This window comes from Cynocephalus volans, chromosome 10, assembly GCF_027409185.1.
Source record: "Cynocephalus volans isolate mCynVol1 chromosome 10, mCynVol1.pri, whole genome shotgun sequence".
In the NCBI taxonomy this organism is placed as follows: domain Eukaryota; kingdom Metazoa; phylum Chordata; class Mammalia; order Dermoptera; family Cynocephalidae; genus Cynocephalus; species Cynocephalus volans.
The window spans coordinates 47695128-47720024 of record NC_084469.1 but is presented as its reverse complement, the minus strand read 5'-3'; the positions used below and the strand labels follow the sequence as shown (position 1 = coordinate 47720024).

The 24897-nt window shown below is 36.9% G+C and overlaps 1 protein-coding gene across 8 annotated transcripts in view; it reads right to left on the bottom strand.

Moving 5' to 3' along the window:
• Positions 1–5048, bottom strand: part of ERCC6L2 (ERCC excision repair 6 like 2) — a 158226-nt gene extending 153178 nt beyond the window's left edge. For 7 of the 8 annotated variants that reach the window (XM_063109445.1, XM_063109448.1, XM_063109444.1 and 4 more), the window contains exon 1: positions 4615–4753. In XM_063109445.1, coding sequence (XP_062965515.1) covers positions 4615–4660 — 46 coding nt within the window. In that variant the 5' untranslated portion in view covers positions 4661–4753. Of the gene's footprint in view, positions 1–4614 lie in introns of all 8 variants that reach the window. The other variant, XM_063109443.1, reaches the window with a different exon arrangement.
• Positions 5049–24897: the final 19849 nt, after the last annotated feature.

Below are 24897 nucleotides of genomic sequence, written 5' to 3'. Positions count from 1 at the left end.
TATAACTGATACCACAGAAATATAAAGAATCACTAGAGACTATTATGAACAAATATGCCAACAAATCTGAAAACCTGGAGAAATGGATAAATTTCTGGACACATACAAACTACCAAAACTGAACCAAAAGGAAATAAAAAACCTGAACAGACCAATAATGAGCAACAAGATTGAAGCAGTATAGTCAGCAGTCTCTCAACAAAGAAAAGCACAGGACCGGATGGCTTCACTGCTGAATTCTACCAAAACTTTAAAGAAGAATTAATATCAATCATTTTCAAACTATTCCAACAAATTGAAACAGAAGCCATTCTCCCAAACTCATTTTATGAGGCCAGCATCACCCTGATACCAAAATCAGACAAAAATATAACAAAAAAGGAAACCACAGGCCAATATCCTCAATGAACATAGATGCAAAAATCATCAATAGAATATTAGCAAACAGAATACAGCAATATATCCACAACATTACACATCATGATCAAGTGGTATTCATCCCAGGGATGGAAGGATGGTTCAATAAACACAAGTCAATAAATGTGATAATACCACGTCAACCAAGCAAGGACAAAAACCATATGATTATCTCAATAGATGCAGAAAAAGCATTTGGCAAAATTCAACATCTCTTCATGATAAAGACTTCCAGCAAATTAGGTATAGAAGAAAAACATCTTAACACAATAAAAGCCATATATGACAAACCCACCACCATCATCATTTTGAATGGGGAAAAGCTGAAGCATTTCCTTTAAGAACAGGAAGAAGACAAGGATGCCCACTCTCACCATTCCTATTTAACAGAGTACTAGAAGTATTAGCCAGAGCAATCGGACAAGAGAAAGAAACAAAAAGTATCCAAATTAGAAAAGATTAAGTCAAATTGTCCCTGTCTGCAGATGACATGATCCTATCATAAGAAAAACCTAAAGACTCTACCAAAAAACTCTTAGAGCTGATAAGAGTAAAGTTTATGATTTCAGTCAAGTTGCAGGATACAAAATCAACATGCAAAACTCAGTAGCATTTTTACATTCCAACAACGAACCAGCAGAAAAAGAAAGCAAGCCCATTTACAATGGCCACCAAAAAAATAAAATACCTAGGAATAAATTTAACCAAGGAAGTGAAAGAGCTCTACAACAAGAAGTACAAGAGAACACAAAAAGATGGAAAGACATTCCATGTTCATGGATTGGAAGAACTGACATTGTGAAAATGTCCATACTACCCAAAGCAATCTACACATTCAATGCAATTCCAATTGAAACACTAATAATATTCTTCAGAGAAACAGAAAAAAACAATCCTAACATTCATATTGAACAACAAAAGACCCCGAGTAGTCAAAGCAATCCTGAGCAAAAACCAAATAAAGTCAGAGGCATTACATGACCTGATTTCAAATTATACTACAAAGCTATAGGAACCAAAACATCATAGTACTAGCATAAAAACAGACACTCGGACCAATGGAACAGAATAGGGAACCCAGAAATCAATCCACATACTTACAGCCAACTGATATTTGACAAAGGCACCAAGAACATACATTGGGGAAAAGACTGTCTCTTCACTAAATGGTGCTAGGAAAACCAGACATCCATATGTAGAAGAGTGAAACTAGACCTGTACCTCTCACCATATACAAAAATCAACTCGAAATGGATTAAAGACAAATATAAGACCTGAAACTATAAAATTTCTAAAAGAAGACATAGGGGAAATATTTCAGGATGTAGGACTGGGCAAAGACTTTAGGAATATGACCCCAAAACACAGGCAACAAAAGAAAAAACAAATAAATGAGTTTCAGCACAAACTAAAGAGTTTCAGTACAACAAGGGAAACAATCAACAAGAGTGAAAAGACAACCTACAGGATGGGAGAAAATATTTGAAAACTATGCATCTGACAAGGGATTAATATCCAGAATATACAATGAACTCAAACAACTTAACAGTGAAAAACAAGTAACCAGATTAACAAATAGGCAAAAGAACTGAATAAACATTTCTTAAAAGAAGATATACAAATGGCCAACAAATATGTGAAAAAATACTCAACATCACTAAGCATCAGGGAAATGCAAATCACAACCACAGTGAGATATCATCCCATTCTATTAAATAAACTGGCTACTGTGAAAAAGACAGAGAATAGCAATTGCTGGTAAGGATGCGGAGAAAGGAGAACCCTCCTACACTGTTGGTGGCACTGTAAAATAACGCAGTCATTATGGGAAACAGTACGGAGATTCCTCAAACAACTACAGATAGAAATGCTATACAATCCAGCAATCCCACTACTGGGTATATGTCGAAGGGATACCTGCACTCCCATGTTTATTGCAGCTCTATTTACAACAGCCAAGAGATGGAACCAACCTAAATGTCCATCGACAGACGACTGGGTAAGGAAAAAGATCAAAATTCTGCCATTGGCAGCAACATGGATGAACTTGGTGAAAATTAAGTAAAGTGCAATAAGCCAGGCACAGAAAGAGAAATATTGCATGTCTTCACTCATAAATGGGAGCTAAAAAACAAACAAATAAATAAAAATGAAAGATATAACAATCCCAATAATATGTTGAACTTTGAAAAGGAGAGAACAGAAGTGTGGTTACTACAGGTGGGAAAGGGGGAGGGAGAGGGGGGGTGAGAAAGGGCTAGTGAGAAATTGGCAGGGCCGAGCCCGTGGCGCACTTGGTAGAGTGCTGCGCTGGGAGCGCGGCGACGCTCCCGCCGCGGGTTCGGATCCTGTATAGGACTGACCGGTGCACTCACTGGCTGAGTGCCGGTCATGAAAAAAAAAAAAAACGACAAAAAAAAAAACAAAACAAAAAAAAAAAAAAAAAAAGAAATTGGCAAAGGGTCACGAAGAATGATGACGTTTTGTAATGATGAATATACTACTATCCTGATTTGATCATCACATATTGTACGTAGGTATTGATATTCAACTCTACCCCACAAATATGTATAATCAATTATGTTTCAATAAAAAGTAAAATATTAAAAAAAATAAAGTATGGTACCCCATCATTCTCAATCTCAGCATTTTATTGCTGCTATAGCATTTATCACAATGTTTAATTATCAAGTCTACTTGCTTTTCTTTGTCTCTTTCCTTTCCAAGAAAAAGTCTGTATTGTTCAAAATGTTATGCCCAGGACCAATACACAGCAGGCATTCCATAAACATGTGCTGAATTTATTAAATAGATTCTTGATCTCGAATATCCTTGATATCTAATGAGAGGGACAGATACTAAAAAGTACACAAACATACATACGTAATTGTAAAAAAAGTACTTTGGAAGAAGAGAACAGAGTGCTATGAGAAAGAAATATTGGGAAACATAATTTAAGAGAATGGGGTCTAAGAAGAGTATCTTGGGGGTAGAGTATGTGCAAAAAACCTTAAAGGGATCACACAACAATTTATAGGAATCTTTTTGATTCCTGAGTTTGGATAATTTCTAGAATTAAATAGATTCCGTTAAGTTTGAGCTAGGGATAGAATCTCTCAGTATGCAAACTCTGGAACAAATTGCTTAAACGGGGAGAATTTCCTGCTCAGTTGAATGGGAGACTGGGGGCAAGGCTCCTTATGATCTGGTCCCTCACTCCCTCTTTCATTCCAAATGGCCTCCTCTTTATTCCTCAGCCATGGCAAGCAACCTCTCTCCAGAGCCCTTGAGCTTTCTGTTCCTTTCACCAACACTCTTTCCATAAACACCAGACTGACTGTTTACCTGCCAGACTCCTATAGGTATTTATGTTTGTGGTCCCTGAATTACTGTGTCATAAATTTCTAGCCCTCAGAATTCAGGCTTGCTACTTACCCTCTCTGAGCTTTATCTCTGAATTCTTCATGTATTTAATGAGATATGTTTCTTCCTCAAAGGAAATCAAGTACATAAACGATCACTATATTACTGGGCACAGAACAAGCACTCAATACCTGGTAGTTTTTGTATATCACTGCTATTAACAGAAGCTATTAATTTGGGGGCAAGAGAGCACCCCAGATTACGTTTGGCAGATAACCACACCTTCTTAAATCCTCTCTGGGTGACCCATTAAAGGCATAATATACTTTTATTACACAAAGAGCTTAAAATATGATGTACTGACTCAATACATCATGCATTAACTGACTCAATATATCATATTTAAAGCTCTTTGTGTAATAAAAGTAAACTGAACTAAATATCTCAACCTTCATTCATCTACTTAACTCCTACCATTCACTAACAACTGGGGCCTCCAAGGATAAAGAATAAAATACCTAACGTTTACTGAGTGCTTCCTGCGGGCCAGACGCGGGGTCACATAACTGCTTTGCATACACCCGTCTAATCGAATCATCACAAGAACCCAGCAGTGATCCCACTTTTACGTCTGAGGAAACTGCCCAGAGCTGCTCAGCAAGTAACTGCCGGAGTCAGCACGAGATCCAAGAGCGGTCCGACTCGAGTCCAGGTTCTCCGCACTGAGTCACGGAGAATTGGTCCCAGCCCTGGCGGGGTTCACGATCTGCAGCTGTCGGTCAGAGGAGCCACGGGGGGCAGCCCCAACCCGAAGGGCACTGGCAGAGCTGGTACCTTTGCCGGCGGTTTCCGCGCGGGGCTTCGGGGCAGAGGGATCCATCTGGCCACGGGGAGGGGCCTGGCCGCCCGGCTGCACTGAAGCCCCGGGAGGCGGCGGAGGACAGCGAGGGGTCGGGCGGGCCAACGGCGGCCAGCACCACCTCCCACCGCCCTCCGTACATCGCCCCGTGGAGCCCGAAGCCCCGCTACCGGGCGGAGCAAAGGTGGCGCCTGAGGGGACCCAGGGAGAAGGGGGTGGCGGCGTCCGAAGCGGCGGCAGAGCCGGGGGGCGCCGTGGGAGGCCGGCAAGGCGGCGTTCACCTAGTCGGCTCAGGCTCGGTCGCCACGGAAGGACGGCAGGCCGACCCTGCGGCCCCTGAAGCGCCCGCCGAGCGTCGGACCTCTCTACCTCCCCCCGCACCTTCCAGCCCTGACTCGGAGGATCCCGCGAGAACGGGCTCCCGAACTGTCAGCGGGATCTCGCGAGAACAAAATCTGGGCTGACGTGGGCGGAGCTGTCTTCCCGCCGTCTTTCCCGCGGGAGGCCTGTGCCGGAAGTGTCCGCGGTAGTTGCACGTATCGCGAGGCTTGACGCGAGCGGCTGGGCAGGCGCGGCTCCGGCCGCAGACCCGGGAACTGCAGGAGGCGAATCTTTATTTCCTGGAGGGCTGTCGCAGAACCGCCAGGGCTGGCCGAGTGAAGTGAGCGCGTCTTTCTTGGGCGATACACTTTATAGTAAGTCACAAATAACTTCTGCGAGTACCAAACGAGCCACAGGTGCCATAAATAGAAGGTAAACGTAAAGACACTGTGTACCATCTGAGGTCGCCGGCAGTTTGTGTGACACACTGGGCACCTGTGAGCACCTATGAGCACCTGCAGCGCGGCGCTCCCCACGCGGGTGAACACATGCGTCCTGCCCATCGGACGCATTTCCAGACATCACGGACTAATCCAGAAACGATGCCTCGCTGATTTGAGGTGGCCCGAATGGGCCTGTGTGAGTGTCCTATTGCTGCTGTAACCTCTTACCACAGACGTAGTGGCTTAAAACAGCGCAAGGTCTTCTCTTACAGTTCTGTAGGTCAGAGTCCCACAGGGCTCTAGTTAGGCTAACGTCAAGGCGTCGGCAGGGCCGCATTCCTTTCTGGAGGCTGTATAGGAGAGTTTGTTTCCCCGCTCTCTCCACTTCTGTCTACATTCCTTGGTTTATGGTCCTCTTCCTCCATCTTCAAAGCCAGAGATGTGGCATCTCTCGGACCCTTTCATAGTCAAGTTTCCCACTGAAAGCAACTGGGAAAGATTCTTCGATCTTAAAGGCTCATCTGAATAATCCGGGACAATCTTCCCATTTCCAAGTCTGCACCCTTAATCACATCACTAAAGTCCGTTTGCCATGGAAGGTAACATATTCACGGGGTCCAGGGATTAGGTCGTGGACATCTTTGAGGGGATCATTATTCTGCCTACCATAGGGCCTTACTTGGGAAAACTATAGGCAACAAACAAACAAACAAAAAACTATTTGCAGAGCAAATAGATCTCAGTTCTTTAGCACATACTAAAAATTAGTAGTAAGTTTTCGTAAGAGGCTTCATCTAGAATATCACTTGTTTGCTTACCAGCAGGCAGAAACTTTAAGAGAAACATCTAATTCATGCACTATTTATGAGATGTTGGCCAAGTCACTTAACTTCTCTCTGCTTCAGTGTCATAATAATGAGGCTTGTAATAGCAACCTACTTAAAAAGAGTAATTGTAAGAACTAAGATAATTAAGTAAAACTTCATAGTAAGGAATATATGTGTTGCTATTAAGATTGTTATCAATGAAATACATCGCTTGAAAGTTGCATTCTGCCAAGCCATTGCTTCAGTTATAGCATTTTGGCTAATAGTTGGTAGTACGTCATTAACTAGGTAAGAAATGTAGACTAGATTCTAACTTAAAATATCATGGATTGTGAGACAAATTTTATGTACAGCTAAAAAAACACTGCTGATTATAATTAGAACTATTAATTCTAATATGCATCCTGATATTGGAAATCTTAAAATTTAGAAAAATCTCCTTCTTGGAATTGATGAAATACATGTTTTGCCCAAACTGTTTTCAACATGGTCTCTCAAATCAAAATGGCACATGGAAATTTCAATCAAACTTACTTTTTTTTCCTACAACAACCAGAGAAAAAGTTTGATCCCCCCCACGCCAATGAAATGACTAATTGTGTAATATTGTCTTATTTTTCCAGAGATTTATTGATTTAAGATGTAGATCCGTACAGAGCAGACATCTAAATAGAAGTGCTTAGAGAAATTCAGAAATAAATTTTGATTTAAATGAAAGGGATCATCTGGTTAAAGGAAGACTCTTGTGACTAACAAAAGAGGAAAGTTCCTCATTTTCTGGGTGCTCGTTATTTAACCTCACTGCCATGGTTATGATGTATAGTGAAGTAGAAATAATTATGACATGAAAATATGTCTCAGTGAACTAGGTCCTTGTAAAATTAGACATCCTGTAGTGTTCCTTCCCCACTTAACAGCATTTAAGTCCTCGCCCATTGCATTGACATCCTAGGCTAGGTGCTGATGGCGTGAGCATCTGACACTGTGATACCAATCGAAATTGAAATATTCTGGAATTCCTGAAGTCAACATAAGCGATGTTGGATAACTGAGTCATGTGTAAAACCATTGGTGAAGGAGGATATAGCAAAATTAAGCCAAGTAAAACTACAAAAAGAGAAAAAATAACAAGGATGATGATAGCATAGACATTTCAAAAGACTATTACTTGAATTTCAAAGAGGCTTTCGAGAAAGATGATTAAACCTTCTAATAGTTCACCAAAAAAGTCTCTCTTTATGTTCACAATGCAGAAGTCAAATATGTATCTATATGTGGTTCTTAGGTCTCCAAAATTGTGAGTTAATCCAGTAAAAAGACTCAAGAAAAAAAGTGACATGAAAACCCAAGGCAATACAAGAAACTGAGTCTTAGAGTTGTAGTTAAATGATTTTAGGTTGCAGGTTTCTCCTTTGATACATTGTTCAAGCCAATGGGAAGAGAGGAGGAAGGAAGAAAAGATGAGTGAAGGCAAGAGAAGGGAGATAAAATAGATGTGTCCTTTGCCAATAAATAAACTACATCTTAAAGTTTAAAAGTCAATGTTGCACAGCAGTGTAAATGAATGTACTTAATACTACTGAACTGTACACTCAATTAAAAATGGTTAAGAAGGTAAATTTATGTTATGTGTTTTTTACCACAATTTTAAAGACAAAACACAACAAAGAAAGGAAAATTTGAGGCTTGAGCCAGGTATAGTGAAAGATATATAGCTGGTGTTAGAAATAGGGCATGGTTCCATAGTGTGAACATTACTACATCTTGAACATTCACCAGCGCCATTTTTACCTTGTAGACTCAATGAATATTAGAACTTGAAGAAATCTTAGGAATCACTTGATGCAGTGTTCTACTTTAAAGATAATGAAATAGTTTGAGAAATGTTAGATGCTTTACCCAAGGTCACAAATAACAAATAACAAAGTCAGAATCAGAACGCAATTTCTGACTCTCATTCCAGTATGATAGGTCTATAAAAATATTATTACACAGAAGAGATTTTTAGATTTTAAAGAGTAAAACCTGTGATTCTATTTAATGTAATGTTTAATATCTCATGTCAGAGAATAAGCCTAAAAATCCTGCAGCAAAACATTGAGAACTGCTGGTTGAAGTATTTTTATAAAAAAAATTGTCGAATGCTTAGCTGAGTTTTCCAAAAACTACATGAAATACTCATAGGCCAAAAATAAGAAAGGAACTGAAAACTAGCTTATCAAAGGCACACTTACGCCACTGCAGTCCTGCAGGCATTTGCTCATCTCAGTTACAAAAAGGTCGGAGTTTTAACCATCATGTGGGGAGAGAGACATGGTCTGAAGCTCCCACAAGTTCTCACATTAGAACTGAGACTCTCATTTGAAATCAGAAAGCTTGGAAGGTAGTATCCTTAGTAAAATAGTGGGCTAGAAGAAAAATCTGAACCACAGAAAAGGAGGAGAAGGAAGAAGAGGGACTTGTCTGTCTTGGCATGGGATTTTTTTAGGGGCAGTGTTAATGTTCTCTGAAATCTGGAAATCACAGCCATGCCCTCAGACAGATTTAGAATTTGAAATTACATAATCTGCTTAATCTATGAAACTCCAAGCCAAGGTAATAGTATGATGTAGTTCCAGGTTAATTGCATCCAGGTTGCCAGAAAGAAGCAAGCACATCCTTTCTAGAGGAAGCATCTTAAAACAAAGACTCCTCAGAATTCCCAGAAATAAAGCCCCATCAAACAGTTCACAATACCAAGACGGCAAAACACACACAGAAACAAGAAGTCATGAACAAGAGCCAGTATGGAAAACATGCAACTTGAATTGAATCCTAGTGATTTCAGCTAATGGAAGTAATAGATACATTTTTTTTTTTAAGTGTGGTCAAAATATTTATTGGTATTTTTAAAAGCTGAACTGAAAACATGAGAAACAGTATGTGCATATACTGCACGATGATGTTACAAATATGTACAAGTAAATGCTAAAACTTAAAACCGCATAATAAAAACTGTCTCAAAATATATGAAAATTGTCAGAATTTCAAGAGGAAACTGGTAAGTCCAAAGACATGGTAGACATTTTTAATACATGTCACTAGTAATTGTCAGATTAAAAAGAAGTAGATTTGAACCACACAATTAGCAATCTTGATCTAATGAACATATATAGAATATTCCATCCTATTGTCAGAGAGTAAATGTCTTTGCAAGCCCATAGGGAACACTTACAAAAACTGACCATGGACTACATCATAAAGCAAGTCTCAACAGCTTTCCAGCAATCTGCTTTATATAGATCATTTTCTCTGATCCCATGAATTAAGTTAGAAATCAATATTTTAAAAATATTTTTTAAAGATGATATATTTAGAAATGTAAAATCACACTTCTAAGTAACTATGGATCAGAGGAAAATCATGATGGAAATTAGAAAATGAATATGTAACAGGTTTTTTTAATGAAATATTTTTAGGCTATTTCAGCTGAGGCGCTAAAATGACAAACTCCACATTTTAGTGTAAGATAGTCTTCCCAGTTAAATTTCCAAAGGAAGTCACCGACATACATTTTATTATTCTAAGTCTTCACCTGCATTGAGGAATGGAAGATTAGAGGAAGGGAAGATGTTTTTGATAGACCTGTTGCAGTGCTAAGTCTCTCACCTCATGACAAGCGAAAGGAACTTCAGAGGAATTACTTGGCAAGTTTGATGTACATTCCCTGGAATTTGTGGACTGTTTGACTCAAACTTTAGAAACCTGAAGGGCAAGTACTGTGGCTGGTTAATTATTCTGAAGTCGAGTAGAAAAAGTTCACGCATTTGGGGCCATCTTACGCCCAGTTTATCGTGGCAAAAAGATGCATGTTTCCTCTGGAGCAGACGTGGGTCATAGGTGAGAGAAAACCAGCAGAGGTTTCAAGATGGCACCAATAGGGGACCAGGACACTGGCTGCTAGGGGTAAAACAGTGACTCTGAAGAACACAGGAAAGCATTCAAGAGAGATGTCCAAGGAGGTCCTGTGCAATCTCATGGCAGTCCTAGTTAAATAAGACCTTTTGTGTTCCTTATTTTATATCCTTTTACCCAAATCGACTTTGGAGAAGTCAGAAGCAGCCTAACCTAACAAGTAGAGGAGTAAGGGAAGGCATGAATCATATAAAAAAGTAATCACCCCTGAATTCTCCACCGCAGACAACATGCTTATAGCAAGTGTGAGCTCTGAGAGGGGAAGGCTTTAAGTTTGAATGAGTGTTGAAGTCTTAATTCTTATATCACAATGTACTTATTAATTACCAAACTGAGACTTTTTATTTGCTTTTCTGTGTTTAGTGGCTGCAAGGGACCACAGGATTTTTTTTATATATATATTTTGAGAGAGAGCAGAAGAATCATGTGAATTTTTCTAGATTACTTTCAAGTGTTTGGAGAAAAACTAGCTCTCAAAGTGAGTTTGAATGAATATTGTTCAAATAAATTATATTCATATTTTATCCCGTGAGTCCTGCTGTCTCAGCCTCCATTAGAACTGAACAATAATAATTACTACATATCAAAGTTTATGGGAAACTGGTACTTAGAGGGTAAGAAAAACTTATATAGAAAAAAAATAGCTGAAAATTAACAATCTATGCTTCCAGTTTAACTTACAAAAAGAACAACAAACTAATCCTGAAGAAAATAGAATGAAAGAAAAAATAAAGAACGGAAATTAATGAAAGAGCAATAAAAATACAATAGAGATGATCAACAAAGCCAAAAGTTAATTCTTTGAAAAGAGTAATAAAGTAGGCAAACCACTGGTAAAATGCACCAAAAAAAAAAAAAAAAATGAAAAGAAAAGAAAAAAAAAAGAAAAGAAAAGAAACTAGGAATGAAAAATATGACAACACTGAAGAGAATTTGAAGATTAGAATAATGTGGGAGCATACTATAAACAATTGTGTGCCTAACTTTTTAAATGTATATCTCCTTAAAACATATAAACGAAAAAAAGCCCTGAATAAATTCATAACTGTTAAAGAAACTTGAGTCAGCTGTTGAAAATGTCCCTAAGGAAAAGACCAGATTCAGGTGGCTGTACAGGCAAGTTCTGCCAAATATTCAAGGGAACAGATAAATCGAATATACAGGCTCTTTCAAAAAATGCAAAAAAGGAACACTTCCCAACCTATTTTATATACTTTGTTAAATCTTGATAGCAAAATCTAATAAGGACAATATGAAAAATGAAATTGCAAGTATATTTCACTTATGATTTATGCAAAAAATCTACGGAAAATACTAGTCAACTGAATCTAAATTTGAATTATAATAATAATGCATCGTGATCAAGTTGAGTTTATCTCAGGAATACAAATAAAGTTTAAAACTGGAAAGTGTAGTAGCGCAGTTTATCACATTAACAGACAAAAAGAATATAAATAAATTTTTAGAATATGAGAATTCAACAAGATTTCTGGATACAAGTACAGTTTATAACAATCAATTGCACATGTACGCACTAGCAGCAAATTAGAAAATATAATTTAAAAAGATACTTTTATGATAGAAACCAAAAATATAGAATAGTAGCTAATCATTACATGAAAATGTGTGTGAGATTTATAGAGGGAATAATAAAACTACATTGAAAGCCTGCATAGACATACTATGTTCATTGTATGAAAATTCGATATGATAAAGTACCAGTTTTCCCCAAATTAATAAATAGTGCAATTCTTTGCCAAATTCTTGGCGAGACTTTTCTCCTGGACCTTTCAAGGGGATTGTAAAATTTATATTAAAGTGTGAAGTGTCAAGAACGATCAAGGCAATTTTGATAAGATATCAAAAGGAAACGAAGAACTTCAATAAACAGTGCTGGGACAATTGACTTTTCACAGGGGAGGGAATTGGGGTTGAATTTCTAATGCTACACACAAAGTTAAATTCCAAGTAAATTAAAAACTAAATGTAAAATGCAAAATGTTCAGAAAGTTTTAAATTTAGAAAGAACAAGGAAAAAACAGAACAAGTTCTTTTCATGTATTCCAGTCAGTCAAGCTCAGCTATCAAATAACAAATGAGTGGTAAATTACTAGAATGATGAAGGAAGTGGTATATTATACCATTTGTAGGACTGCATACTGCAGTTGCCTTACTAAACATACCTTTATTCCAACTTTTAAAATGTATAGTGTAGTAGATTGAATTATGTCCTCGCCAGACTCCCTGAAGCTTGAATTGTGTCCCACAAGTTTTACACATTAGAAACTTGGCCCCCACTGTGACTGTTAAGAGGGTGGGAAATCCTATTATGGTAATTGAAAGGTGGGGCCTTGAAGAGGTGATTGGACTGTAGGACTATGCGGTAGTGAATGGGTTGATAATGGTGGTCAGGGGCGTGGTTCCAGGGGCTTTAAAAGAAGAGGAGAGTCTGTCTTGATCTCCCTCTTCTCTCTCTGCTTCCACCACCTTGCAGTGTGAGACCCCTGGGGCCCTCACCAGATGTGTTCCCTGGACTTTGGCTTCCCAGCCTCTGAAACCATAAGCAACAAATTTCATTTTTCTTTATAAATCACCCAGTTCCATGTATTTTGTTATAAGCAACAAAAACGGACTAATACAAATAGGATTGTATTCTGTTGTTTATGTGCCAAAATGTGCATGTTAGTGATGCGTATGTGGTTATGTTCAAAGCATTTCTATTGCCATACTTTTATTTAACATAAGATTTAAATGTCATGTCAATCAAATGAAAAAGTTATAAACATGAAACTTTTATAAAAGGGCTATATGGAATATGATTAACTTATTATGCAAGCAGCATAAACCACTAGCATATCCATATAAGAACATGCTACTCAATTTAAAATTAGCATTAAAGAAATAAAGGTAGGTTGTTTAAAACTTAAATGTAAATTCAATAGATTAATATTGCTTTAAATAAATACAACAAATACAAGCTTAATTGCAATGACATTTTAAAATACCAAAACTAACTTTTGAAAGCTGAATTGAAAATTGAGTAAGATATCAGATAAAATATTGACAAATGATACTTGGACTTAATACTTATCTCCCTTCCCTCATATATATCCAAAAGCATGTAGCATAGAAAATTACCTATGTTTCACAGTAAAATTTTTGCCCAACTAGAAAAATAATAATGAAGATGTATTTTTCCAAGGAATTAAGTCAGCTCCAAAAATGAAATATTCATAATAGAATCTTTTTCACCCCAAAATATTTCACTTTAAAGTAATGGGAATGACATTTGAATAATGTCAAGATATTGCAAAAAAATGTAGATTTACAATATTCTACCAGTTTTCAATAAGTGAGATAGAAGCTTTAAATATCCAGATCATCCTAAAAATCGTGCGGTAAAACATTTTTCTGTCTTTACCGTGGGTTCCTCTAATAGTCTTCAGATTAATGTAGGGTCCATTTGAAGTTTGAAAGTCTATGTGATTTTTGTTAATGATAACTTCCCTGAGTTATTTTAGGCCACATCATCTCATCTTTGGTGACTTTCCCTGAATTTTCATTGCTTAAATTCTTCAAGCAAGGCACATTGTTTCAAAAGAGAAGCTATATAGATACGGTTTAAGAATTTTAAGTTCAAATTTTAAAATGTGTCTGTATACTTTGGAAAGATGGTTGCCAAAGTTTTACTTTTCAAAAATGTTCCCAAAGTGACCAACACCTTAGGTGCCATGAAACAAATGTAAACGGGAATTCTTTGGTCATTACAGGATGTGCAGATTTGAACAGTTTATTCTGAATGCAAATATAATATTAAGCTTCCTTCAAAAGGATCATTTTTATTACACTGTCCTAAATGCATCACTATATTCAAATGAGACGGCATGATCTGGGAACTGACAGTTTTTGGTTGAAAAGAAATTAACTTGTGGAATTTATTAAGACAGGGAAATAGGAAAAGCATGTCAAAGTAAATGATTTATTTTTGAACTGTATATTTTTATACAGTATATATTTTTTATTATATTATACTATATATATTTTAAAAAATATATAGCAACTCTTTCAGGGGAGATTTCTCTTCAATTTAAGCACTGATTATTTGACAGACTGGGTTGAAATATTCCACACCACTTTTGCACAGTGGACATGCAAAACCCAAAGAATACATATTTTCAGGACTGTTAACACCTTCTAAAATTTCGATAATTCATTCAATTTCTGTAGAAAAACATGGGCTTTATTTTTCTTACTGTTAATTATTTATGTAGCTTGGTTTGACAAATAGGTTCTCAATATCTGAAAGCTTGCAAGAATTTCACCATCCAAAGCATTTTCTTGAGGTGTTTTTGCATTTACCAATATTGTCAAAAAATACCTCTGACAGCTGTGAATTGTCTTCAGGCTTTTTATTTTCACAACCATGAGAGGATCTATCTTTTCTTTTTCTATCAACCTTTTGATTACATTTCTCCCAGAAAGATTACATCAGTTCCTAGGTCTGTGGCTCCCTTAAAATCTGCATGGCTGTTAAATATGGACATTAATGCTATAATTTTAGATGATAGTTAAGAAGAGGAGAGAATATAATGGTGGTGGGGGCAGGGGCAGGGTCATGGTTGACTATCGTGAGAAAATAATCATTCCACCAAGCAAAATTAGCCTAGAACCCTCACAAAGATGATTTCAACAAAGGAAGTCCCTGTTCTTTCTTCTGCTTCTGTTTTTTTTTTTTTTTTAAACTTAGCATTCATTGGTATAAGTGGATATCCTTGAGGGGAAAAAATTACCACTTTTCCCCACTTTTAGTATTTTAATTATTATATAGTGTATATCACAACTCTAAAGGAGTACAGTACAAATTTTGTCATCTACATTATTCCTTCAAAAACATGTGATTCCTCCAAGTAGGTCACAGTTTAGTAGGGAAGAAAGGTCTGCAGACTAAGTGCAGTATGATACTTATACAGTGATGTGAACAAAGGGCTGCTACATTTCTGACCAGATCTAGTATCTTGTGGTTCTAGGTATGGGTGAATAAGCAGTGATAATTTTCATGGTTCTTTTCCTAACTATGAATTTTTCTATATTTCATATAACCCATAGACCATTTAATGGAACTCAGTTTAATGTTAAATTCTATTCAGTGTATATTTCTTACTTTTCTACTATAAAATTTATCTAGTTATTGAGACAAATTCCAAAAGAAATATTAATAAATTTTAAGAAATCTTAGAAAAGTTGGCAGTCCTCTGAGGGTCATGTTTATTCACTCATTTATTCATTTAACAAATACTTGTTTAGCATATCTACCATATGCTGAGAACACTAGTAGGCACTCAAAATGCAGCTACAAGCCAGAATATCATGGTCCCTACCCTCGTAAAATACAAAGTCAGTAACATGTCCACAATTTTTGGCTAAAATGTGGAAATTACATAGACTCTTGCATAGTTAAATAATACAAGTAGCTGTTATTGGCATAATTTTCATACTTAGACCCATCATAATAAAATTTAAGAATATCAAAGATAAAGCAAGATTTCTAAAAGATTCCAGAGAGAAACAGCAGATTACTAGCAAATGAACAGGCACATTCATCCTATACACTCCAAAAACTGCTGCAAGAAGACAACTGAGTTACATTTTTTATTACTGAAGGGGAGAAAATCTGTGAAGCTAGAATTTTAAACTCATTCAGATTGTCATCTAAATATAAGAGTGCAATAAAAATAATCTCAGCCAGATAAGGCTTCATAAAGTTTGCCACACAAAGATTATTTTGAAAAAAACTCTTGGCTATAATAATAGTAGGAGACTTTAATACCCCACTAGACAGAAGATTAATAAGGAAAGAGAGGACTTGAACAACACTGTAGACAAACTGGACCTATTAGACATATACAGAATTCTCCTCCCAACAAGAGCCAAATATATATTTTTCTCAAGTCCACATGGAACATTATCTAGGACAAACCATTTGTTAAACTACAAAACAAGCCTTAATAAATTTTTTAAATTTGAAAGTTTAAAAGATGCCTGCTTTTGCCACTTCTATTCAACATAGTGCTGGAATTTATAGTCAGAGCACTTAGGCAAGAAAAAGATGTAAAAGGATATAAAAGGCATTCAGATTGGAAAGGAAGAAGTAAAACTATATCTGTTCACAAATGACATCATTTTATATGTAGAAAACCCTAAAGATTACACACACACACACACACACACACACACACACAAATTTGTTAATGCTAATAAATCAATTCAAGAAAGTTGCAAAATCACAAAATCAACATTCAAAAATCAGTTGCATTTCTATATACTAGCAATGAATAAGCTATGTAATCATGGAAGAAGGCATTCTGGAAGAAATGGAGTTTGGGGATAGCATTGAAGAATAGTTATATTTGGATGTGTAAGTAAGGTAAATGTCATTCAGTAGAACGTAAACTTTGAGAAAAGTCAGAAAATGAAAAAGGTTCATGGCAAGTGTGGAAAATAGTGATTAAGTTTTGCTGGAGTATTTGCTGCATGAAAGGGATTAGTGAGAGAAAGAGTTCTCAGAGGATCTCAAAAGCGAGGCTAAAGTGTCCATTTATTCCAAGGGTAGTAGAGATCCACTGAAGGTTTTATAGTGGGAGAGTGACATCCTAAGGACAAAGGCGCGTTGCAGATGCTCCCAGAGTGCCTGCTGATCTAAGCTGCCAAGGCCATTTAATTAGTGGCAGTGATTTTAGGAACTCAACTAGGGTTCTCACATTTCCTGGTTCTTCCATTTGACTGAATAATAAAGGACTTAGCAAATTGGAGCTATCTCTAAGAAACAGTGAAAATAATAGGTCTGGGAAAATCCCTGGAGCCTAAAATTAAGCTCTTTGTTCTTGGTTTCTTATTGCTCTGGCAGCTTCATTAAGTTTCTGTTCCTATTTCCACTCTAAGACATTATGGCCCTTATTTTATGCCTTTAGATTTGCAAGTTCAACACCTTTTTTTTATACTGTAGGTAGGAAGACCCAGCTTTGAGCTAGGCTGATGTCAGACAAGCCAGGAGACCAGCAGTTTCTGCATCAGGTTAGTGCAAGGATGTAGATTTTAAAGAGCTGAGCCAGAACCCAGAGTGCCAGGGCTGAGAAGGCTGGTCTGGCAACCTCAGAGTGGCATGATGCTGATGGAGGTCAGAGCAAAAACTCAGGGTCTAATCTGAAATGTTCAGGTTGTCCTGAGCTATAAACTTGGTCTCACTGTTCTTTAAACTCACTTCTAAAATTTGGCAAGAAACAGAATGCTAAAAGTTCAGCTTGGTTATCCTGTCTTCTCTTGTGAATGTGAATGTGACTGGATTATTCTTTTCTCTTTGCCTAATTCCTGCATGCAAAGATTCCTTTACCAGGAACAGCCTTTACATCCCTGATCTCAGTTTTATGATTTCCTGGAAACTGACCTCTGGTCTCTAGATATTTTTTCCCATGTCCTTCTTGCCTGTACTTTATATATTTCCTTTAGCTTGCCTCTCCTTGGAGCTGAAACTGACTGCCAGTAGCAAGCTCAACTTCACCCTAGTCTAGAACCAAACCAGTTATTAATAGGAAGCATTAAGTTGCTGTGAATGAACACTTGGATCCTCTAGCAGCAAAGATGTCCAGTGTTGTCCAGTTCTGACCTTGAGTCCCAGTTTTCACAACAGGCTTCTATTGCTCTTAATATCTGCTCTTTACCTCGTACAGAGCTGCACAAGTCCCTGCCTTGGCAACATTCTTGGTAACAGGATCTCTCTAAGCAATGGCTCGGTCTTGCTCTTCTACTCCTTCCACTTTCTCCCATCTCCTTTGTTGCCCCCTCATTTACTGAAAACTTGTCCTTGAACCTTGGCTTCATGATATTTACGTGTTATACTCAGTATGGTGATTTACACAGAGAATGAGTAAGGAAATGAATTATTCATCATTCCTATGGGGTAAAGGGGAGTCAGGGGTCCATTGAAAAGGTGTCATCCATTGCTGAGGTCCTAAAAATGGCAAATTTCCAATTTGAGTCAAGGAAACATCCAGTGTTCTACCGTAATTGTATCTAAAGGTGGGGCTAAAGGGAAAGAGTGGTTTAGTGAACTCCACCATCACGAATAAATGCAGAGGGCAAAACCAGTAAAGTGTAGCGGTCTGTGAGATATATCTCAAACATCTACCATTCTACATTCTGGGAAGGTACCTCCACCCTGCCTTTGTAACAGGAAAATAGTCCTTGCTTTTAGTCCAAATTGATACTAGGAGAATGTCTCAGCAGAAGATAAAGAACATGTCATTCCTTCCTAAATCCTTCTGTTCTTTGGAAATCTTAAATTCTCACCTGTTGCCCACCTATATTGCTAGTCATCCAATCAGACTTTCCCTGCAGTTCCATGACTGTACCACTCCTCCTTGCTTACTAGTAGTTGGAAGACTGACTACACTATATGTCCAGACTGAGCAACAAATAGATAAGGAATCTTTGAGAGACAATCTTTGTTCTTCTGCAGGACCAGCCCTAACTCAGCAATTGGAGTCACCAGGGAAGTGACATGGATCCACGTATGACCTTACCAGGAGCACTACAGTCTCTGTACTCTCTTTCTTTGCTGCCCTTCATGAGATGGACACCAGACCTAGACCAATGATGACTGTTTAGAAAAGGTATGGAGAGAGGATACAAGGTGGGATCCTGATCATTTTCTGGAGATACCACAAGCTGGGACCCATCTCTGCTGATGTTATCGTCTTATTTTAACAGCTGCTCTTATATTTGCTAAATAATAACTACTTTGCTTTTTAGCAAATCATAAAGAGATAAAGCTAATTCATATAATTTAGAGGGGAGACAAAAGTCACAAACGAAAGTCTGATCCTCATAAATTCATTCATGTAAGGATTCTATAACCTCTAACTTCTGCCATATTGGCTACTTCATTATCGTATTTCTTTTCAGAGGTTAGGAGTAGGATTCTTAAAATAAAAAGAGCCTATGTTCTTAACTTCAGATGCAGAAGAAAATGAGAAATCAGGGAGATTATGCAATGGCGTGGAACAAAATCTCAAGGGGTGGAGAGGATGTCTGAGTTGCTGGAGAGGAATGAAGGCTGAGTTCCTGGGGCCTGCCTCAAAGACGAAAGGAAGATACCAGGAGATAGATTGGTCCAGAGACAGGTCTTGTATGACTCTGCAGTTAAAAGGCCTGCATATGATTTTCAGTGGGGTCAAATATCAGAAGGGCATATTAGCCAGAAGTTCAAATTGGGTCCCAGTAAGTTATTGCTCTCAGATACAATATTCATTATAATCCTTGAGATTTTGTTTCACATACGATCTTTTTCCTCACTGTCATTCTTTAAATGAACATTTATTAAACGTCTCTTTTATAGCAGGCATAGCTATAGGTAAATTAGCCAGAAATCAATTGATTGAAAACCAGTCCCCTAGAAGCCTGCTTAGCAAAGGATCAATTTGCCTAATAACCACTTTGCTGAATTTACTGAGTTTACCAAAAATGTATTTTAAGAAATAGTCTTATTGAATATATTAAATGCAGTATTTGTGCGAACATTTTGAGGAATATTCAGTTTGTAGCAAGAATGCAGGTGGTCTCGTGTCCTTATGACTTTTTTTCTAGTCTAGTCATTCTAATAAGGATTGATGAAGGGCTTTGTCTTCATGTTCATGTACTTGCTGTTCCTAGAGTCTGGACTACCCTTCCTCAGATGTTTGCATGTTCACGTTCCAAATTGCTCCAGTGTCATTTTGTCAGACACTTCACTGGATCCATCATAGCATCCCCATCACTCATCCGGGGTAGGAACCATGGATGCACATATGACTTTCCAGTGTCATTCCCTTTCTTGGCTGCTCTGCAGGTGATGGATACCAAACCTAGACCACTGACATCTATTCATGGAAGAAGGAAGATGGGAGTGGGTAGAGTTGGGACACTTATTGCTACATGATGTTATACTTTATATATTTCATGTGTTCATTGTTCATCTCCCCTGAGTGCCATGAGGGCAGTGACTTTGTTTTTGATTCTTTCTCGATAGGCACAACACCCAAAACATGCCTGGACATAGTAGGTCCTCAATAAATAATTATTGAGTTAATCAGTTGAATATACACAAGAATTATTTATTTCTAATAAGCAAACATATTCAATGAGAATATCAGCTAAAGTTAATTTTTTGGCAAATTGATCATTATTAAATTAACTTTTAATAAATTGGTTTTTAGAAAATTCATCCCCTCTGCCAGATAATGTACCTCAAGGGCTTATAGTATCTTACTATTTAATGGCTCTCTATTTAATTCTCAATTTAAATGACTAATTAAATGAATGAATACATCTTTTATGGCTTTAATCCTTTTCTTTACTATTTGTGATGATTCTCAGATGCTGTATAGTAACTCAGATTGTTTCTCTATATATATATTTATAATTAAATGTATGGTCTTCTGGTCCAGAAACATGTATGCTTTCTACATATGGCTAATTTCTCCTTACTATTCAGTTAAAAAGTGAATATTTAAAAGAATGAAATGTTACCCTAAAACAAATATTACACATAGTCAAATCAGTCATAAATATTCATCCTATTTTGAGAGTTTAAAGAACCAACTTATCAATTGTAATAGATTTGTAATTACTTTAATTTTCAATCACTCTGAAACGCTCAAACATCAGTTTTTCAGATACTTATAGCTTGGATTAATTTAAAATCTCAAAGTTCTCTAGAGACTGTTTTACTACATGTTACTCACTGCACGCTATAGAAGTAACATCCAGATTTCCCTCACCCTTAATTGGTGCACTGAAGAATAAGTTGCATTCATTTGTAGATATTCCTAAAAATACATTATTGCCCTAGAATTAGAAACCAGTTTTCTAAATAGTTTTGGACTTTAACTGCCTGTCAGTACAAAAGAGGATATTTAATTAAAAATTGCAAAACAGATAATCCTAAGGAAAAAGAAAAGATGGCATGCTGAAAGGAAAAGTATAATTTTTAGCACACCACATTCAAAACAAAAAATTTTGGATGACTTACAAGAATGTAGAGGTTGAATATGAATGGTGTGATTCAACTGGTAAATATGTGCTATATATTTTGCTAAGAAATAATAAAGTACTGGAGAGAAGTCTCACTTAGTATCACTTATATTTTATGAAATCAGAAAGACTTTAGTTTATTGGATTAGGCCAAGTCTTAAATGAAATGATAGAAAAGCCAAAATACGTGGCTGTAACTAAGTTCAAATGTTTAAAATGGATCTAAAGGACTCAACTTAAGTTCACAAGAAATACACAGGAGAGATGAACAAGTTTAATGACGCTATGAAGAAATAATCAAACATATTTGGAATGTGGAACCTTATACAAAACAATAGCCTGGATGCATTAAAAATTCAGTGTCAAAGAAGTAAAATATGTGCTGGGGCGCAGGGGTGCAGAGACACAAAGACAAAATGCAATATATAAACCTTGATTTTAAAAAAAGATGCATAATATATTATAATAATATAGTTATGGAACAAATGAGGAAATTTGCATATAATCTGGGTAGTAGATGATATACAATTGTTAATTTTCTTGGGTGTGGTAACAATACTGTGATGACGTAATAGTGGAATGCCCTGTTTTTAGGAGATGCCTCTGGAATATTTAGGGGAGACTATCATGAAATCTGCAATTTATTTTAAAATGGGTGCAGCAAACACACACACACTCATGCACATGCACACTCATACACGTATATGTATGGCAAAATGCTAACAATTAACAATGTTGGAACTAGTTGGTAATGAGTGTTATGAATGTTCATTGTATTTTTCTTCCAAGTTTTCTATATGTTAGAAAATGTTCATAGTAAAAAGTTGAAAAAACAAAAGTCATTAAAGCATTTATAATAAAAGACAGGTCTTTTAGATTTTTTTTAAAAAGGGATCTAAAGGAATTCTCTTTATGAATGATACAGACCTAAGCTCAAGACTGAACTAACACTCTTTGCAAAGAATACCATTAGCCTGTTAGTAAATAAAATGGCAAGAAAACAATGGTAATTATCCTTAAGATGTAGGCAGTTGGCCTTACAATACAAATTGTCTGTGTTTCTGAATATTGTGTATGATCTCAGGATAAATAAGGATGCTTAGAAGTGCTTAGAAATAAGAAGGCTCAGAGCACTGTATGTACAACTTTAAGCTCATAGAGGTCATTATATTTTTAATCATTTTCCATAGTCATTCAACCTTTACATGAACGTTAGAAAGAAGTCAGATGAAATTCTGACCTAGTGTAAAGTCTAACAATTTTTGTAAGCAGAATGGCTGAATAAATATTTTACTACTTAGCTAACATATCACATGAATTAGTTGGATTTACCTGAGTAAGTGTGGATCTCACCCAGACTGTGTCTTGGCATCTCTGTAACATTGCAGAATGTGCAAAATGCTTCCCAAAGAATGCTGCTTTCTTACAGCCCAGGCCAGAGAAACAAACTTAGTAGCAATTTGGTCTACCTGTTAAACATAAAAATGAAACATTGAGCTAAAGAAATATCTGTTAATGTTGTGCAAGGGTGAAAACAATGACTTCCTTAATATCTGGCACTGACATTTGTTGATACAGTAGTTAGCAGTGTGATCAGGGATAAATTACTTACTAATTCAGGGGTTTTTGACAAAATGTAATGTTAATTATGTAATTTAAAATCAGATTTATGCATCATCTATGTCATGTGCTATGGCTGTAATTAGCATTGAAAGGTTTAAAATTAAAAAATTGATGTTAAAGAATTTTAATTATCCTTGCTATTCACTCTACAATTTATACTCAATTACTCTGTTTTTTTTCTATTTATCATTCTTTTTTATTTCATTTTATTCTACCACCATATATATTTTTCTCTTCCCTTCACATTGCCTCTTCACTTTAAGTACGCATTTTGAAAACTTGTCATGATACCTTGCAGTTTCCAACAGTCCCTGTGAGCATAGACAAGTACTTAGTCGTGGTCCCTCCTTCATGTTTTCCAACCTTGTCCATCACCACAGCTTCATCTTCTGTTAAAGATCTGGGAACTGTCAACCCCTCTCAAGTGCCTAGATGACCCAGGTCTGCTTTGAAACCTACCATGAGTAATCTGCAGAGTTCTTCAGGACAGTTAGGAAGAGAAGACCTGGCTTTTATGGCAAACCAATACGATGCTTTAGCTTTCTAGTTACCTTCTACTGAATGCAGATTTCCACCTTGCATGTAAAAGCCCCCTTTTCAGTCAGCTGCATTCAGAGATCTCATGCTGATGATAGCTTCTTAGGAGCAGTGTTCTTATTTTTTTGAAAATCTGAAACAAGAAAAAAGTATTAGTCTTGGGCACCAAATAAAAACCTCTTTAAAATCCCGACAGCAACCAAAAATCATTGTCTTCTGCCATTTTGAGAGGAAGAACTTGGCAACAGCAAGCACTTTGCATTAATATGTTAACATTCTGATCTCTTAGAAAGTTTCCGGTTACAGACTTGGCTGGTCGTTATAACTGAGGCATTGTCCACCTGAAGGGGAGCTTCTACGCAGCAACTCATTTGTTCTACTAAAAGATGTCAAAAGTAGACACTAGTTAGTCATATCAAGATTGCTTACCACCAGTGAACCTGTCAACTGAGTCATGCAAGGAACATCTAAAATAGACTTTCCAGAATTTGAAGAGTTTGCTTCTCTTGATCAGTAGTGCACGAAGGGGACAAATAGGCTTTTGGTGACTAATGTGCAAACACCCTTTCCCATATACTCAGGAGAGTTGAAGAAGGCCATGAATGAGTAAAGCAGTGAGAAAAAAAAAAAAAATAGCGCCCATATGAAAGAGAATAGTTTCTTTTCTTCTTGTTTCCATGAAGAATGTCTTTTTGTTTGAAGATCCTCACTATTACAACAACGCAGAGAATAGAGAAAATTATGCCAAAAATTAAAGAAAAATTTGAAAATTTGCTTTAAGTATCTAATTATGGTTATATAAAGTCTCTATCTTGAGTTGCTAGAAGTTTAGACCCAGATCCTTTGCACAACTGTGAAATAGTTGCAGTTTCTAGCAACCTCACTCTTTCCTTCCTTGTACCAAGCATCCTCCCCAGCCTCTTTCCTTTCCTCTCTGGTGTCCCTTCTGGTCATACCTTCCCTGTGTACCTTCAGGCTCTTGCTTCTCTGATTCCTCTGCCAGAATGTCTCTGTTCTCTCAAGGATGCACGGATTGGCTTGATAATATGCCCAGCAAACAATCTGAAACCCTCCATTTGTATTTCGTGGCTTATGTATTTCATAGTTACTTATGGACAATTAAAATTTCGGTTAAAAAAATTAAAGCATGTCTTTCAAGTGAATTCTATTTTGTGATGTGGTTGTTCATTATAAAATTAGAGATGGGATCCCGGCTGAAGGACAATCTGAGCGAAAGATTATGCTGTACAGCAAAGTGCACGAATCTTAAGTGTATACAGCTTGATGAATTTTGTATATGAATATACTTGTGTAAACACAACGCAGATCAAAATATTGAGCATTTTCAGCACCCCAGAAGATGCTATCATGTTTCCTTCCAGTCCAACCTTCCACCACTTGAAGATAATGGTGACCCTGATTTCCATCACCATAGATTAGCTTTGCCTGTTCTCAGACTTCATGTAAATGGAAATAGACAATATGTACT